This window comes from Capra hircus, chromosome 9 (genome assembly GCF_001704415.2).
Source record: "Capra hircus breed San Clemente chromosome 9, ASM170441v1, whole genome shotgun sequence".
NCBI classification, from domain to species: domain Eukaryota; kingdom Metazoa; phylum Chordata; class Mammalia; order Artiodactyla; family Bovidae; genus Capra; species Capra hircus.
In genome coordinates, this window is record NC_030816.1 from 12,541,171 (window position 1) to 12,560,617 (window position 19,447).

Genomic DNA, 19,447 nt, shown 5'->3' on the forward strand with positions numbered 1-19,447 from the left:
ATTATCTTTGGAAGTAGCAAAAATGTCAAATACTGACTATTATACAAATATGTGGTTGTCTCTTATTTAGTGATCAATAAAAAATTATTCTATTTAATCTTTTAGCAAAAATACTACTATGACCTTGACTAATATAAACAAGTAACATCTCTACATTAGTTTAAAACAATTAAATAAAAATACCTGTTCCAACAAATGGATCAAATACAATATCATTTTTTTTCACTTTTCCATGGTTGGCCATGATGAATGATAAACCAGCATCCATGCTTGTATTTCCAATAAAGTGTCTCTTTTTGACACTGTATGACTCAATAAGCTCTCTCTGCCCATCTGCAATCTAGATCAGAGATATTTTTCAATAAGTATAAATCTATAAAACGGATCTAAAATAACTATTCACATTAAACCCACAGTATCTTGATGACAATAACTTCTTTCCACTTAATCACTGCTTTATATAAAAATGTGACTGACGTAGTTACGGACATACACTTTTTATTTCTTAGTGTGTTCCCATTTACTTCTGCTTTTCAAAGCAAATATGAATTGAATTTGAATGCAATTATTCCAGGAGCTGGTAGGGAGCTCTAGCCACCTCTTTTATTCTCCTAAATAGCAGTATCTTGTAGCATAAGCCACAGATTCCATTTGCCCATTCAGTGCCTCAGGGAAGTGGGCAGAACTGCTTTGCAGTGATTTCATTTAAGAATGGAAACCTCAATCACAGAGCTCCACCAATGAGGTTCCTGCTGTCACAGCACTCTGCCTTGTCTCTGCTTTTATTTAAAAAGCAGTTCATGCTTTCCAACAAGTTTTGGGTTAAGGTTTCCAGGTACACAACCTGCTACCTAGGCCCCACACCTTATAACACCTTATAATAATCCTCTCGCATTTCATCAGAAACTCAGGAAAAAAACACACACACACACAACCACATATTTTCCACTGATTTTATTTCACACAGTAGTTCTGACTCTTCAGCTCCTTTCAAGTTTTACATGGAGTCCAATTCAAAGGACTAACATTTAGGTTTTAAAGAAAACTAAAATAGGTAAAAAGATCACTTGCTTACCCATCTACCAAAATAAATATTATGTGGATTTTCAGGGATGTGGTTTGGGTCCAAACCATAATCTTCCAAAATAGAGAATATATGTTGCGGCTTCTTTAAATTTACTTTCCCTTCAAATGGCAGAAATTCAAGTGCCTAAAAAATAAAAATAACTCTAAATAATATAAATATCTAAAAGGAAAAATAGTGCTTATATAATAATTTCTATCTTGTAAGTCTGGTTATCAGCATTAAATAAGACAAAACATGAAAAGTGCTTAGCATACAATGTGGTACAAAAGCACTTAGTAGACACTGGGGATTCTCATCTATCAAGGGCGACTATTCTACATTAATCTCATAGGTCCTTTCAGCTTTGCTTTTGCACGCGTGCTCACTCGTGTCCAGCTCTTTGCGACCACAGGTTTTGGTTTTTGCTAAGTTCACTTACATCTATCCGTTTGACTTTTTCTTCTTGTGTCAATGTTTTATTAAATGTGTGAATCTTTATTTTATATGTAGAATCTGAATGCAGAAATGGAACCTAAAATAAAAGCAGATAAATCCTTTAAGTTTTGTACACAGTACACATGTAGATAGTACACTATCTACAGATCTGCTTATATAAAACCACATTTGCTACGTACCATCTTCTCTACAGGGTAGTTTTTAAGAGAACTGTACAGCTCCTCTGGACACTTCCCATGACCCCACAGTTCAAATATAGACCTAGGAAATAAATGATTGGCACTGACCTCAGTAAAAGAAGAGTTAGTTCATACAGTAATATATAACAATTCTTTCATTGGTTCTTTATGCTCGCTCCACCGAAACAATTACTGCCTATGTTTCTAAGCTATTACATGAGAAATACGTATCTAGAAAACAAATATAGCTTAAGTCTAAATTACAAACGCATGTTGAACTTTACACAGAAGAAGAATCTATAAGTCAAGATCTTTTTTGAAGTCTTCACCATTATCATTTCATTTTTTCTTTAAACTGTAACACAAATGATGCCATAAAAATCACTTCTTTTAATGAAATAGTTATAAAGTGTAGGAAATTCAATCTTTCCCAATGTCTTCTACACAAAAGGAAAAATGACTGGATAAAAATGTTACCATTAATATCTAGCCATATTTGATAACACTTAGTAATTGTTACTTTTAAATATGAAATTCTTACTATGAAAAAAACCTCAAGCTTATATCTATTTTAAGGAATAAAAAAGATTAAGCAAAATTTTATCGCAATCAATGAAACCACTTTTAGGATCAGTTGTAATGAAACTTGATCTATATATTACAGTTTTGTACATCTAAAATCAACTACTTTATGATTAGAAAAAATGCTGCTCTCAGGACTGCAAATATTATCTTTTGAAAATTAATTCCTCCTTTCCCTTGTACTGAATTTATAGAAACAGGGCCACTACAATTATACTGCTCTTACTTAGCTAAGTAAGAGCTAACACTTAATATAACTCAAAGTACCAGGGACTGTTTTAAGGCCATTTAATATTAACTCAGGTATTCCTCATAGGAATCCTGAGGTAGCTGCCAGGATCATCATCCATTTAACCAGTGAGGAAACTGAGGCACAACAAGATTAAATGACTCTCTCAAGCCATACAGCAATTTGTAAGGCAGGATTCAAACCCCAATCCATCTGACTCCAGAATCCATACGTCACTTCTCTACGCAAAAAGAAGAACTCCAGGCCATTCAGGAAAGGCACAGACAATGCCACAATGCATAATTATCCCTAATGAACTATTATGCAGTAATAACGAAGGAACTTATGCTGGAGTGACAACCCAGATTCAGTAAAAATAATACTCCATGTGCTCTTTCAGACAGAATTTATATAACACAGTAAATTTATACGTAAATGGAAAAATAAAAATATTCAATATATAACATCATAAGCTTCCATTATAACCGGCACACTGGAGTAACACCTTTTATGATTTAGATTTTCACAGTAAACTGTTTCCGTACATATGACTGCACTATTTCGATTCCTGTTTTAGAGATTAGAAAACTTACATGGATTGCTACATTTCCCATGGGTGCTATATAAATAAGCATGGGTGTCAACTTATTAATATCAGTATGATTGAAAATATTTCACTGATTATAGCAATAATAATGAAACCTTTCTGACAAATAATGCTTTAAGAAACTGTCCTTTGAAGGAAGGAGGGTTAGAACTGGGACATGTACACAGGGAGCACCAATCATTTCTGTAATGGGTTGTTTTTTTTTAATTGTGGCAAATTACCCCGAAATGTTGAGATTTAACATGGTAGGTACCTAGGCATTTGTTATATTTTTCATTCTGTAATACGCTAAGAAAACAGTGCAGGTTAAAAATAAGTCAAACAAAATCAACTTTCAATCCCTATTCTACCACAAAAAAATCTGAATCTAAGTTAGTTTTGAACACACACTTCTAATGTCTGTTATTCAAGAATAATTAATGCTACAATTAGGATTGTGAATTTTATCCTCTAAAAATGAATTCCCCTTTACCTGTTAATTATAGAAAGAAGGGCTCCACAGTGATACGACTTTTACTTAGTTATCACTTAAGGTATAACCTCAGCTATGCAAAATATACACAGACTAAAAAGTGAAGTCAAGTGGGCCTTAGGCAGCATCACTATGATGAACAAAGCTAGTGGAGGTGACAGAATTCCAGCTGAGCTGTTTCAAATCCTAAAAGATGATGCTGTGAAAGTGCTGCACTCAATATGCCAGCAAATTTGGAAAACTCAACACTGACCAAAGGACTGAAAAAGGTCAGTTTTCATTCCAATTCAAAGAAAGGCAATGCCAAAGAATGTTCAAAGTACCGCACAACTGTACTCATCTCACACGCTAGCAAAGTAATGCTCAAAATTCTCCAAGCTAGGCTTCAACAGTATGTGAACTGAGAACTTCCAGATGTTCAAGCTGGATTTAGAAAAGGCAGAGGAACTAAAGATCAAACTGCCAACATCTGTTGGAGCAACAAAAAAGCAAAAGAACACCAGAAAAACATCTACTTCTGCTTCACTGACTATGCTAAAGCCTTTGACTGTGTGGATCACAACTGTAGAAAATTCTTCAAGAGACAGGAGTACCGGACCACCTTACCTGCCTCCTAAGAAATCTGTATGCAGGTAAAGAAGGAACAGTTAGCACCAGACATGAAAGAAGACTGGTTCAAAGCTGGGAAAGGAGTACGTCAAGGCTCTATACTGTCACCCTGCTTATTTAGCTTATACGCAGAGTACATCATGAGAAATGCCAGGCTGGATGAAGCCGAAGCTGGAATCAAGATTGCTGGGAAAAATATCAATAACCTCAGATATGCTGATGACACCACCCTTATGGCAGAAAGTGAAGAGGAACTAAAAAGCCTCTTAATGAAGTGAAAGAGGAGAGTGAAAAAGCTGGCTTAAAACTCAAAAAACTAAGATCATGGTATCCAGTCCCATCACTTCATGGAAACTAGATGGTGAAACAATGGAAACAGTGAGACACTATCTTTTTTGGTCTTCATTATCACTGTAGATGGTGACTGCAGCCACGAAATTAAAAGACGCTTACTCCTTGGAAGAAAAGCTATGACCAGCCTAGAGAGCATACTGAAAGGCAAAGACATTACTTTGCCAACAAAGGTCCATATAGTCAAAGCTATGGTTTTTCCAGTAGTCAAGTATGGATGTGAGAGTTGGACTATAAAAAAAGCTAAGCACCAAAGAATTGATGCTTTTGAACTGTAGTGTTGGAAAAGACTTGAGAGTCCCTTGGACTGCAAGGAGATTCAACCAGTCGATTCTAAAAGAAATCAGTCCTGAATATTCATCAGTCCTGAAGGACTGATGCTGAAGCTCCAATATTTTGGCCACCTGATGCGAAGAACTGACTCTCTAGAAAGGACCCTGATGCTGGGAAAGAATGAAGGCAGGAGGAGAAGGGGACGACGGAGGATGAGATGGCTGGATGGCATCACTGACTCAGTGCACGTGAGTCTGAGCAACCTCTGAGAGCTGGTGATGGACAGGGAGGCCTGGCGTGCTGCAGTCCATGGGGTCACAGGCAGACACAACTGAGCAACTGAACTGCACTGAAAAAGCGACCAGGGATATTATTTCATAATGTTACACAAGTGTTGCCCAACTATTTACTGTGCCATTACTCAATGCATTCATCAAAGATATGAGCTATGAAGGAAGCATATAAATCTGGTTCTCAATAAGCTATTTTAAGCCTATAAGATTTATCTTTGGAACTCAAACATCTCTCAGAGCCATAAATTTTAATATGCTAACATACAGTGATAATTATTCAAATGACTTGTTTTTTAGTTCTGTTTCCATTTTCTGGTCATTTTTATTGACTAAGTGAAACTCATTAACAAGCTTCAATTTATGAGATTAGACTTAGCAATGCAGCTAATTTTCAATTGCTGTTGTTAAGTCACCAAGTCGTGTCCTACTCTTTGGGACCCCATGGACTGCAGCACGCCAGGCTTTCCTGTCCACGTCCTGGAGTTTGCTCAAACTCGTGTCCATTGACTTGGTGATGCCATCCAACCACCTCATCCTCTATTCCCCCCTTCTCCTCCTGCCCTCAATTATATGGGGGCTGTAATCTACTCAAGAATAAAGCAATAAATATTGCTAACCATACTAACAAAACTAGATATATGTAAATTCTTATTTGCATTGCATTATTAAATACAATTTCCAAGCAAAAAGAAGGAAGTTCTCAGAAATCTGTCAAAATGTTCGGGGGGTTGGAGGGGAGTGTTGAAAAAAAAAAAAAGCAAGGATAGCATAAGTTTTTCAATTTTAAAATGCGAGTTGAAAATGCAGTTTAATTTCGAAATGCAAAGACAGATTTTTCCAGCAATGAAACAAGAAGGAAGAAAGAACAGATACTAATGGTGAAAGCCAGAAAACACTCAGGCAGGATAAACAAGGATGACATCATCATATTAATTCACATGAAGATATTATAATCAGAACTACACTAACAAATAAAACAGTAAAACATATTTTATGGTAGGTTTCATTTTTTGTCATCTTATACTTCACCAATCTGTTCATCTAATTAAAAACCATCTATAAGAAAAACACTTTTAGGCTTTCAATACTTTGGCTATAATTAAATGTGGCATTTTCCCTATGTAATAACATAGCATTTACATCTTAAACCATATGCTTGCTTAATATAGAAGTTTAAAAAAATTATTCTAAAGCACGTGTTTCTGCATTTCATCATCTGAGAGTCTCTCATCCAGGTTCAGTAGGTAACTCTCCTCTGTTCTCTTACCACCATCCAGTGGCAAACACACGCAACTACAAGCTAAACTGGGCTCCTCACAACTATCAACCCCTTCTGCTTTCTGACAACATAGCAAAAAGAACCGAGTGGTTGTGAGAAGTCCAGCTTACACTCATGCAGGAGAACACAGTAAGGTTTTCTTACTTGGCACACACTGTCCGTTTCATTAAGTTTCTGGCAATATCCTCAGAGGGAATGCTAAGAATCCAAAAAGGAGACTGAAAGAAATAATAATATGCAACTTACTTCTAAGTGGTTTTATGACCTTATTTAAGAAGTCAGTAAGAAGAAATTCTTATTTGCTACTTTTACGTGAGAATATCTAATCTGACACTAACCAAAATAAAAACTGCTCCAATAGCGGAAAAAAATTAATTAATAGGTAACCTGTCAGGACAATCCAGTAAAAATCAGAATACTTTTAAAAATGATCGCATAAATGAAAACATTTTTTACTGCAAATTTAAGGTTATTTAAACTTAAAAGTTAATTTCATGTTTGCTCATATGTATTACGACCAAGAATTAATGCACATTTTACCCTTAAGTATAATCTCAGAATTTTTTTTTGTTGCTAATATTTTCTTATAATACAGCTATTTTGTTTTGAATTACTAAGTAATACATGTCTGAATCATCTCTTTTTTTTTTTTTTCTAGCTAGCTTTGGCCACCTAAGAGGGTGGGGTCGCTGCAATAACTATGATGAAAAATTATATAGAGTATATTATTCAATTATCATTTATTATTTTATCCAAGGAAAAAAGTTCCAAGCATATCAGGGGCTTTTAATACCCAAGATTATAGGCACCTTTGTGCTCCACCCAGATAACCACTTGCCAGAATGCAGCAATATGTAGCAGGACCCCAACCTCAGTTCATCACCCTCACCCAATTATATCCACACACTCTCTCTTTTCCTCCTCCATCAATAATTGAAGTTCACTTCCCTGATGGCTCAGAAAGTAAAGTGTCTGCCTACAATGCGGGAGACCCAGATTTGATCTCTAGGTGGAGAAGATCCTCTGGAGAAGGAAATGGCAACCCACTCCAGTACTCTTGCCTGGAAAATCCCATGGGAGGACCCCGGTAGGCTACAGTCCATGGGGTCGCAAAGAGTCGGACGCAACTGAACAACTTCACTTCACCTCACTTCAGGTGTAAAAGTCCAACACCAGAGGACTTTCAATTTAAGTTCTCTCACTTTTTATGAGAAGTCCTCCCTGCCAGACCCAGTCTTGATTCTAATTTTTATACTATCCTACAAAAAAATTCAAAATAACCCAAACAGGGAAAAGATGGTAACCTTATTATTATTTTTATTAGGAAAAATTTTAAAGCAAGCTGAATGAAGTAAAATCATTAGATAAATTATGGTTGAGTTAATTGATGGAAAAATATACAGCCCTTTAGTAATGAATGCTATGCAGAGGTATGTGACTGACTATATTAATGCAATCAAATGAAAAAGAGATATAGAAGTTCACTGCTAGTATTACAATGAAGGGGGGGAAACATACATCAAAAGACCAGAAGGCAGTATCGCCAAATTATAAGTCATATCAAAGAAGAATTGTGAATGATTTTTTTTCTATTTTTTAAACTTCCCCAATACACTGATAAACTGTCAAACCCAAATATATGGCTCATAAATTCACAATTTCACATATACATAATTAATTGCAAATTATAAAATGAGTACCAAAGTAAGTCTGAAAGCCAGTTAAATTCTAATTAACCTCATCAACAGAAGACAGTTCTCTTTTCAATAAAGGGACAGACAAAAATTATGGTAGACTACCGAAGTAAAATTTAAAAACTAACGAAGTGAAAGCTGGAGATAAATCTAACTTTCCAAAACAAAAATTTTCCCAAAATATCCTTTTTATTCACTGCCCTTAAAAACAGACACAAGTAACTATAAAAATATAAATTTAAGATTTCTAAGGATACTATATATATAGGTCTAATAAAAAATATAAATTCAACTTACCTTTCCATAAGTTTCCTGACTACTGGTGAACTGACCTCCAAAAAGTGAAAGCAAAGACTTTATCTCCTATATTGAAAATATTAGAGAATACATTTTAACACATGGAACTTAGAAGTATAATAAAACACAGTTATTAACAAAATTTTAAAAAAAAGAGGGGGGGGGGTTGATTATCTACCTAAAGGGCTTAAATGTCAATACCAGACAAATTATAACTCTGGGTTCTGAAAATATTTTATAGTCACAAACATGGGAAGCAATTTTTGAGAAATTTTAGAAAAAAAAAAGTTGTCAAAAGATTTTGAGAAAATGCCCTGATTTCTGAAAAGAAAAAAGCAGATTGCAAAAATGATATCTGACAATGGATCAATAAAAATAAAACCATTAGATGATTTGAGGATGTTCAGAAAGGAAATAACATGTTTGTAATGAGGTTTAGGACTATTACCTCTTCACTTTAAATATTAATTGCATAAACATTCTTCTCCTTGGCATTAGGATTACAAATTTTTCAGTAGGAAACAATATACTTTATGTTGAACACTTAGGTGTTTTCAAAATTTTATCAGTTTAAAACAAGGCTAAATACTCATTTTCATAAATATCCGGCTTTTTCCAAATTTTAGATTGTTTCTTTAAGATAGAGATGCAATAACCTAGATATCCATCAGCAGATGAATGGATAAGAAAGCTGTGGTACATATACACAATGGAGCATTACTCAGCCATTAAAAAGAATACATTTGAATCAGTTCTAATGAGGTGGATGAAACTGGAGCCGATTATACAGAGTGAGGCAAGCCAGAAAGAAAAACACCAATACAGTATATTAACACATATATATGGAATTCAGAAAGATGGAAATGATGACCCTATATGTGAGACAGCAAAAGAGACACAGATGTAAAGAACAGACTTTTGGACTCTGAGGGAGAGGGAGAGGGTGGGATGATTTGGGAGAATGGCATTGAAACATGTATACTATCATGTAAGAAACGAATCGCTAGTCTAGGTTCGATACAGGATACAGGATGCTTGGGGCTGGTGCACTGGGATGACCCAGAGAGATGATATGGGGAGGGAGGTGAGAGAGGGGTTCAGGGTTGGGAACTCATGTACACCTGTGGTGGATTCACGTCAATGTATGGCAAAACCAATACAGTATTGTAAAGTAAAAAAAAAAAAAATTTTTTTAAAAAAGATAGAGATGCAATAAACTGATATTATACACAGAGATGTGGAAAGTTGTATGACTTCTTGAAGTACATATGGGCAAAATACTTTCTTGAAGAATTGTTCTACGTTATAAGGTGAGAGTATCAATTTGTCTTCACTACTGTTCAACTGGAGGCTGTACTGTTTTTAACTCATTAAATATATGAAAAATAGCACTTGTTGTTTTAATTTTTTGATTACTTGGATAGAAAATTATTTTTAATGTATGTTTACAAGCTGTATTTGGAACTATTCTTTCTCTAGAAAATAAAATCATTAGTTATGTATTAATTTATGATTAACGAAGACCAATAATAGAATTTTACCAAATGTCAGAAGAGAATACTTTACAGACTAAGTTTGCTGTCTTGTCCAGTTAATTAGATGAATAAACATATGTTGAATTACAAAAAAAGAAAAGTGATTATTAGGGACCATAAGTATAGATTAATTGAATAAGTACAAGCCAGGCTTCAGCAATACATGAATCATGAACTTCCAGATGTTCAAGCTGGTTTTAGAAAAGGCAGAGGAACCAGAGATAAAATTGCCAACATCTGCTGGATCATTGAAATAGCAAGAGAGTTCCAGAAAAACATCTATTTCTGCTTTATTGACTATGCCAAAGCCTTTGACTGTGTGGATCACAATAAACTGTGACCAACCTAGATAGCATATTCAAAAGCAGAGACATTACTTTGCCAACAAAGGTCCGTCTAGTCAAGGCTATGGTTTTGCCAGTGGTCATGTATGCATGTGAGAGTTGGACTGTGAAGAAAGCTGAGCGCTGAAGAATTGATGCTTTTGAACTGTGGTGTTGGAGAAGACTCTTGAGAGTCCCTTGGACTGCAAGGAGATCCAACCAGTCCATTCTAAAGGAGATCAGTCCTGGGTGTTCTTTGGAAGGAATGATGCCAAAGGTGAAATCCAGTACTTTGGCCACCTCATGCGAAGAGTTGACTCATTGGAAAAGACTCTGATGCTGGGAGGGATTGGGGGCAGGAGGAGAAGGGGACGACAGAGGATGAGATGGCTGGATGGCATCACTGACTCGATGGACGTGAGTCTGAGTGAACTCCGGGAGTTGGTGATGGACAGAGAGGCCTGGCGTGCTGCGATTCATGGGGTCACAAGAGTCGGACACGACTGAGCAACTGAACTGAACTGATGGTACTTTTTATCCTTTCTGGATAAAATTACAGAACTAGAAAGAGAATACAACAGCTACTTTAAAAATATCAAGTATGCAAAGTTGAAATCTGTTCAGATAGTGCATATGGCCTATGAAGCAAATACTTTGTATTGGTAAACACAAGATGAGGATACAAACTTTCTAATTCATACCGCTAACAAATTTTATCTTCCTCAAATAACATAAAGCAGTTAGACTCCCACTCCGCTGGATAGGTCTTACACAGGATGAAAGCTAATGAGAGGGTGCCTACAATCCCCTTTCCTCTCAGGCAGGGGAAGGAAGAATCAACATCGAGCCCACCATGAGCCCTGGTCACCCTGGGAGAAAGTATACCCAGCTAGGAAAGCCCTCCACCTCAAGACCAAGAAGAATGGGAGGTTTGCCCAACTAGTGCCTTGTCTTTTTTTCCTTTTGTCTGTGCAACAAATCTTTTTTTTTTAATCCCATGTACTAGAAGGTGCTGCATTCACTTGAATCATATGCACAGAGTAAGAACTAGCACAGACTATCAGGTCCAGTAGTTATTTTGCAGCACAGGTGACACAAATTTAAACAGGAGGCATCATTCAACCTTGGAGGCGGGCCACAATTTGGTTTCCAGTTCTTCCAAATAAGCAGCTATGTGATTTTATACCAGAATCTTAACTCCCTCGACTCCCAGTTCCCTCATCAATGAAAAAGGAATCAGCTACCTCAAAAGGTTAAGGAGATCTGTAGTGAAAAGAGCAAAGAACCTAGGCTGTAACTGAAGGAATCAAGATAGTGATCACCACAACACTGTCCTTGAAGCAAAGCAAGCAAGACTGACAATTATACTACTTAAAAGAAAAATGAAGTTATAGATTAAGTTTCTTGGCCAAGAATGATTATTGTTCACTCCTTATTAAAGCATATTATGAATATGAATTCATACATTCATAACATACTTTCAAAATATGAAAGTTTGCTGCTCTTGGAATACAGTTAGAAATGAGCAACAGGTTAAAGCACAAAGGTTCTAAGCGTTTAAAAAAAAAAAGTTGAGGATTACTCGAAATTTTATGGCATAGGATTAGCACCATTACCCAAAATCTAAGAGATGACTTAAAAGTCAGAGTAAATGTGATAATCCATGTTTTGAACTGAAAAGCAAAACATGTATTAAAACTACCACATCAACCTACTTGGAAAAAGCAAAACAAAATTTTTATTCATCACATGGCAAATTTACTTTTCAGTTGAGAATCTTTTTACATCAGGAACAAAGAATTTAGACACTGGATACAAAAATATGGCATGATCTGGGGCATACCTGATGCATTAATTCACACGAGCTTTGCAGTTCTTTTAGCCACTCACTTTCTCATCCATTTAGTTTGCTTCAGAACCAGCAGTAAAATCCAGGTGTCTGAACTTTACTTTTAGTACAGTAAGGCAGCTGCCAACTAAAACTGGCCTGATTAACTGCACAGAGGCAAAACCAGAACCATATTTGCACTCTTAATCTTTTACTTTAAATCACATAGGCAGCTACTCATTACAGCTTTCCTGTCTAGCAGTTCTAACAATGTGTGTGTGTGCACACACACGCATGCACACTCAGTCAAATCCAACTCTTTGCCACCCCATGGACTGTAGCCCGCCAGGCTCCTCTGTCCATAGAATTGTTCAGGCAAGAATACTTGAGTGGGTAGCCACTGCCTTCTCCAGGGGATCTTTGCCATCGAGGGATGAAACTCACATCTCTTGTGCCTCCTGCATTGGCAGGCAGGTTCTTTACCACGGTGCCATCTGGGAAGCCCTCTAACATAGTAGATGGGTCCAAAAGCGTCCTTTTGATGGCCTTCCCCAAAGAGATCCTATTTCACTCAATTCAATATTTATTAAATGACTAATATATGCAAGGCACTGAGCTGTATAAAGATACATTGAGCTGTGTAAAGACCCTGAGGGAGCTAGGGTCTAGTAGAACTAACATTTACCTAGTAACTGAAATGTGAGGTGTAGAACAGTGCATGCCCTTAAAGAAGCCAAAAAAAAAAAAAAGACAAAACACCATAATAATACACTAGAGTACAAAGGAAGAAAAGATTGCTTCAGTTTTAAAAGAAAACTATCAATGGAAACTTACTTCAAGCCCTGAAACACAAGGAGAATCTATACAGAAAGAGAACTTTCAGTGATGGCAATTCAATTCAAATCTAATTCAGGTTAACTCAGATTAAGCCTCCTGTTGAGAAGAATTAAAAAAAAAAAAAAAAAGAATGACCTCTACTTGAAGGCATGAGAGATTACAAGAATTACCAAATCAAGATCCAGGACAGGACAGAAATCTCAAGGTATAGTCACTCTTTCCCTGGGAAATATATCAAATCCAAGACTAGTGGTGAAGGTGGACAGCTTAACGGAGCCAGAAGAACAAAAAAGAGCACAGGGCCAACAATGGGAACGAAAGAAACTTTGATAAAACCACTCAGTTCAGACTGGAATCCCCCAGAGCTATGCATATTATCAAGCTCGTGCAAATCAGAGCAGAGATAGAACTCAAGGCCTGAAAATGAGTTCAAGCGATCCTGGAGTGTTAATGCTCCTATCTTCAAGAGCATTTGCATCATCATCCCAGCATTCACTTCTTTAAATAAATTTTCAAATATATCTGGCATGTATTTTAAAAACACCCAGCACACATATGAAAAAGAAGCAAGAGAAACAATACATGAAAGAAACTGACCCACAGGACCCCTTTTATCAATTACATATTTTAACATAACAGTGCTTTCTATATTGAAGAGGATAAAAGACAAAATTAAGAACTGGGGCAGAGGATTAAAAAAAAAGAAATTGCACATCTGAAAAAGAATCAAGTAAAAAAAATCATGAAGTCTAAAATAAACGAGTATGTGGGCAAATCCAAAGGAACACTGACTATATAAAATCAATAGTCTGAAGAATGGTGCGGGAAAGACGCAAACAAGATGGTGGGAATGACAGGGAAGGGTGTCTGGCTGCGCTGTCGGTGGCCAGAGGCCGTGGGAGGGCACAGAAGACAATCGTGCAGTGGCAGGCTTTAAACGCCAGACCAGAGTTTCAGCCTCAGGACAAAGGAGACAGAAAAGACCACCGAGCTTTGGGGAGATGGAACTGGCACAAAGGAAAGATACTGAGAAGAACTTAAGAAAGAAGAAATAGGTGAAAAATCAGCAACTACTAGGGATGCTATTTCTAAGACTGCAGCCTAACCACTCCATTCTCCCCGCATTACCTGACTATAGGCACTCACTCTCCTTGGCTTCTTGCTAGTTTCCACCCTGGTGGATTAGAATCCTAGAGGATTCTAAGTGGTATCCCTTATTTGGTACTCCAGAGTTATCTTTTTAAAACACAAATGACTGCTAGTCACTTCATGATTTAAAAAGGAAAAATGTTTGTTACTTCTTGGCTTAAAAAGGAAATTTAAAAAATAAAAAAAAAGCCAGTGGTTCTCCATAATCTAAAATAAAATCCAAATTACTTCCAACAATTTCAAAACACTGCAGAATCTGGATCCTAGCCACCTCTCTAGCCTCACTGTCCGTTACTTCATCCTCCTTCCCCATACAACCCACACCCAAACCACCATAAACAACCACCCCTCTGGGCCTCTACACTTGCTTTCTCAGTGAAGTGGGCTCTTGAGTCCTCTTCATCCCCAGAGTATCTTCCTTATCAATTAAGATCTAATTAGAATATTACTTCCTCCATGAGACTCTATGCCCTTGCACCTCATCTTACCAGTGCACCTGCTCAGCAACACATTAGTCCTGAATCAACGCAGCAGTCTTCTTGGAAACTCCTAAGGCCAGTGGACTGAACACAACTGAAGAGAATCACAGAATCCTGGCACAATTACAAATATGTGCTCTTTACCCCAGCTGAGTTTTCCACATCACTCTATCACCAGAGTTCCTCTCTACTCAATTGTTTAGCTCATCAGCTCCCTCTTTGCTCTCAATGATTATTTCAAAGTTTTCTCAATTTCTCCATTCAACTGCTTGGTCCTCTATCTTTCAAGAAAGTACCTTGACTCATTCATTACCTAGAAAATAGTCCTTCAGGCAACTACCCACACCTATCCTAAGTCTCCTCTGCCCAAGCTCCCTCCTATGGAAAGGCCAAGACCTCCAGCTGTGTCCTTATACCCACCTTCCCCTTCCCTCCAGCCTTCAAACACACCAATTTCTCCAACAGGGAAAGGGATTCTCCCTCAACTCTAGGTCTCCCTCAAGCTGTTAACCAATCTCTTACTTTCCATTCTTGTGTTAAGAGCAGTCTAAGTCTGCTTTCTCATTTTCTAGTGATCACTAAACCAAGTAATCTATTTCTCCCCTAAGACTACACAACCACTCTAGAAAAACCCTAAAGCTTTATCCTCTTGATTTCTTTGGTCTCATATTCAAAAACAGAGACATTAATTTGCCGACAAAGGTCCATACAGTCAAAGCTATGGTTTTCCAGTAGTCATTTATGGATGTGAGAGTTGGACCACAAAGGCTAAGCGCTGAAGAATTGATGCTTTTGAACTGTGGTGCTGGAGAAGACTCTTGAGAGTCCCCTGGACTGCAAGAAGAGCAAACCAGTCAATCCTAAAAGAAATCAACCCTGAATACACTGGAAGGACTGATGCCGAAGCTCCAATACTTTGGCCACCTGATATGAAGAGTCGACTCACTGGAAAAGACCCTGACACTGCAAAAATTGAAGGCAAGAAGAGAAGGAGGTGACAGAGGATGAGACGGCTGGAGGGCAGCACTGGCTTAATGGATATGAGTCTGAGCAAATTCCAGGAAAGAGTGAAGGACCAAGAAGCCTAGCGTGCTGCAGTTAATGGGGTCGCAAAGAGTAGGACACAACTTGGCGATCGAACAACAAGAACAACTCTCTTCCTATTCTGACGCTTGCCTGTCTTCCTCAGGACCTTCTTTTCCCACTTCCCCTTAATATCAATGCTTCCAATGCTGTACTTGGCCTACTGCTCTTTTTGAGGCTATGCTTTCTCTGAATAATTTTGTTCTCTCTTCTACAAGACTTCTAAATGCTAGTTACCAGCCCATGCTCTATTAAGATCCATGCATACTCATATTCACTGCCTTGTCATGTCTGTTTGGTGTTACACAAGCATCTCAAATTCAGCATAACCAAAGTTTAAAACTTACTTCTGCCTGTGCTATTTTAAACGGAAACACCTTGATATCCATCCCAGGACTCATCCTTGATTGATCCCTCTTCCCCCCACCTTCAACCAATCATCTAACCGTCAACCCTCATCATCAAGCCCTGATGATTTTATCACCTAAATATTATCCCAATGTATACAGTCATCTTATTCCTTGCCCTAATTCAGGCTTTCTTACCTGAAGAAATAGTCTGTGGACTATTCCAACAGACTCAACTCCTAGCTCCTGATTACCCTGAAATCCATCCTCTGTACTGCTTCCAAAGTGATTTTTTTTTTAGTCTGATTTTGTCACTTCCTTACTTAAAATTCTTCAATAAAATCTTCTTCTAAGTTCCAGAGTATTTAAGGCTTTGCATTTTACGAACCCTACCCTTTTCTCCAATATTTTGGCCACCTGATATGAAGAACTGACTCATTGGAAAAGACCCTGATGCTGGTAAAGACTGAAGGCAGGAGAAGGGGATGCCAGAGGATGAGACTGTTGGACGGCATCACTGATGCGATGGACATGACTTTGAGCAAGCTCCAGGAATTTGTGATGGAGAGGCAAGCCTGGTACGCTGCAATCCATGGGGTCGCAAAGAGTTGGACACTACTGAGTGACTGAACTGAACTGACCCTTCTCTCCCAGGCTTCGCTGGTGGCTCAGTGGTAAAGAATTTGCCTGCCAATGCAGGAGACACAGGTTCAATCCCTGGGTTGGGAAGATCCCACGGAGAAGGAAATGGCTATGCACTCCAGTATTCTTGCCTGGGAAATCCCATGGACAGAGGAGCCTGGTGGGCTAGAGTCCATGGGGTCGCTAAAGAGACGGACACGACTTAAGACACTACAACAATCCCTCTCTCCCGCTCTCCTGTCATGCTTTGCTACATATTTGGTAATCCAGTAATAATGAATAGCTTGTAATTCTAATTTACTTGTGTCTTTCCCTGGCCTAGCTAACTTCTACTAATCTTTTAAGTTACAGTTCAGGTGTTATACCTTCCTGAAAGCCATCTCAATGGCCAGCATCCCCCACCCCTCAGATTTCCCTTCCATATGCTTCCCTGGTGGCTCAGAGGTTAAAGTGTCTGCCTGCAATGAGGGAGACCTGGGTTCAATCCCTCGGTCAGGAAGATTCCCTGGAGAAGGAAATGGCACCCCACTCCAGTATTCTTGCCTGGAGAATCCCATGGACGGAGGAGCCTGGTGGGCTACAGTCCACGGGGTCGCAAAGAGTTGGATACCACTGAGCGACTTCACTTTCACTTTCCAGCTGGTATTTCACTGCGTGTCTATCACTGCGCTTACCGAAGTTATTTCATAATGCTCTGTTTACGCATCTGGTCACCCTTTAGCCTAAACGGTAAACTCCGTGAAGACAGAAACTCTGCCGTCGTTATATCCCCGGCGTCCAGTATATTCTATTACATGTATTCTGAAAATCTTTCTTGAATGAATAAGTAAAAAATTTCCCAACTTTTCATCATTCAATCCTAGCAGCCACATTCACCACCACTACTCCAAACCCCATGAAATTTGAGCCGCATATTCGATACTTAAGATACTTCCCGAAGCATTTCTGTCCGCTGTCTCTATTTTCCAATAGACGAAGAGCTCCAGTAGGAAGAGGACCGGTCATACTCACCTACCTGCTGCTGCTGCTGCTGCTGCTAAGTCGCTTCAGTCGTGTCCGACTCTTTGCGACCCCATGGACGGCAGCCCATCAGACTCCTCTGTCCCTGGGATTCTTCAGGCAAGAATACTGGAGTGGGTTGCCATTTCCTTCTCCAATGCATGCATGCATGCTAAGTCGCTTCAGTCGTGTCCGACTCTGTGCGACCCCATAGACAGCAGCCCACCAGGCTCTTCTGTTCCTGGGATTCTCCAGGCAAGAATATTGGAGTGGGTTGCCATTTCCTTCTCCAATGCATACATGCATGCTAAGTCGCTTCAGTCGTGTCCGACTCTGTGCGACTCTATGGACAGCAGCCCACCAGGCTCCTCGGTCCACGGGATTCTCTAGGCAAGAATACTGGAGTAGGTTGCCATTTCACCTACCTAACTCCGGGTAACAGGCACAAGGACAGAAGAATGAATAAATATGCTTAGCGAGGATGAGAAGCTGTTTCGGACTTCTCTCTCACATCCTCCTCGGAGCTCAGACCTGTCTCAAGGGCCGAAGGATTGGAGGGGACGAGTCATTTCCCCGACAAGCACAGACCCGCAATCCCCGCGGGCTCGGACTGCGCGAGTCGCCTCCACCCGCACATCAATCCCCACCGCGCCGTCCTCTCCCCCCAGAAGCAGTGGACAGCACTGCGGGCTCACCGGAAGGCGGAACTCCAGGTGCTCCTGTGCCATTAGCAGAAGATACCTGTTCAAGATACCTGGCGGCGCCATCGCAGCAACCCACAACACGCCTGCGCGGTCCAGAGTGTCTCACCGTCTTCTTCCCCCACACACCACTTCCGCTGGGGCGGAGTCTGAGCCGGAAGCGGAAGTACGGCAAGCCGAGCACTGTCCGGAGTTTGCCAGCTGTTAGAATTCGAACTCTGCGGCTGCTGGGAAGGCTTCCTCCCGTACTAGGTGCGCGCTGGTTGAGGCCACCTTGTGCTAGGAGCTTGTGTGGAATGCTGCGTTGTGTTCCAGAGCAGGTTGCGATCAGACAGTGTAGTTTCCAGTGATCCTCCACCTGAAATGTACTTTTAACTTTCCCTACAACTCTTCAAATCCGAGTTCTAACTGAACTGAAATTTCACCTACTTCAGTGCAGACTTCAACCACTTTAGGCGTGGGGAATGACTTAGCTGGCCCACTCACTCAAGATTTAGTATGCTTTTTATATTTTCGGTAACTTTCAAAGATACTTGCCTTGTAAGCCAATCAGAGTCAGCTCTTGAGGACAGAGGTCATCTCTTAACAATCCATTCTGTACCTCACAGAAAACAAAGTGAAAGTGAAGTCGCTCAGTCGTGTCCGACTCTTTGCGACCCCATGAACTGTAGCCTACCAGGCTTCTCCGTCTATGGCATTCTCCAGGCAAGAATACTGGAGTGGGTTGCCATTGTCTTCTCCAGGAGATCTTCCTGACCCAGGGATTGAACCCAGGTCTCCCACATTGTAGGCAGATGCTTTACCGTCTGAGCCACCAGGGAAGACCTCCTCAAAGTTCAAGTTGATCCTTGAACAAGATGGATTTGTACTGCTTGGGGTCCAGTTACATGTTGTGGTGGTTGTTTTCCCACTGAGTACTACTAAAGTACTACAAGATTAGAGGTCGAAGGGCCAACTATAAATTTTTACACAGATTTTCAACTTCACAGGGGCTGGATACCCCTAATCCTTCCCCAAGACCCCACCAACGCCGTCTTGTTCAAGGATCAACTGTACTTGAGTTGTGGTGTTAGGCTCACGTGACAAGTCCATAGCCAATTGTATATTAAAGCAATGATGTAAGTTGCTTCTAACTAT

General features: G+C 39.3%; 1 protein-coding gene across 3 annotated transcripts in view; it reads right to left on the reverse strand.

The window, feature by feature from the left end:
• The window catches only part of TRMT11 (tRNA methyltransferase 11 homolog), a 60,503-nt gene extending 42,070 nt beyond the window's left edge, over nt 1-18,433 (reverse strand). For all 3 annotated transcript variants that reach the window (XM_005684481.2, XM_005684482.3, XM_013966364.2), the window contains exons 1-7: nt 18,305-18,433; nt 8,388-8,453; nt 6,541-6,614; nt 1,702-1,783; nt 1,506-1,598; nt 1,076-1,210; nt 184-340 (exon numbers count right to left, since the gene is read on the reverse strand). In XM_005684481.2, coding sequence (XP_005684538.1) covers nt 184-340; nt 1,076-1,210; nt 1,506-1,598; nt 1,702-1,783; nt 6,541-6,614; nt 8,388-8,453; nt 18,305-18,376 — 679 coding nt within the window. In that variant the 5' untranslated portion in view covers nt 18,377-18,433. The remainder of the gene's footprint in view (nt 1-183; nt 341-1,075; nt 1,211-1,505; nt 1,599-1,701; nt 1,784-6,540; nt 6,615-8,387; nt 8,454-18,304) is intronic.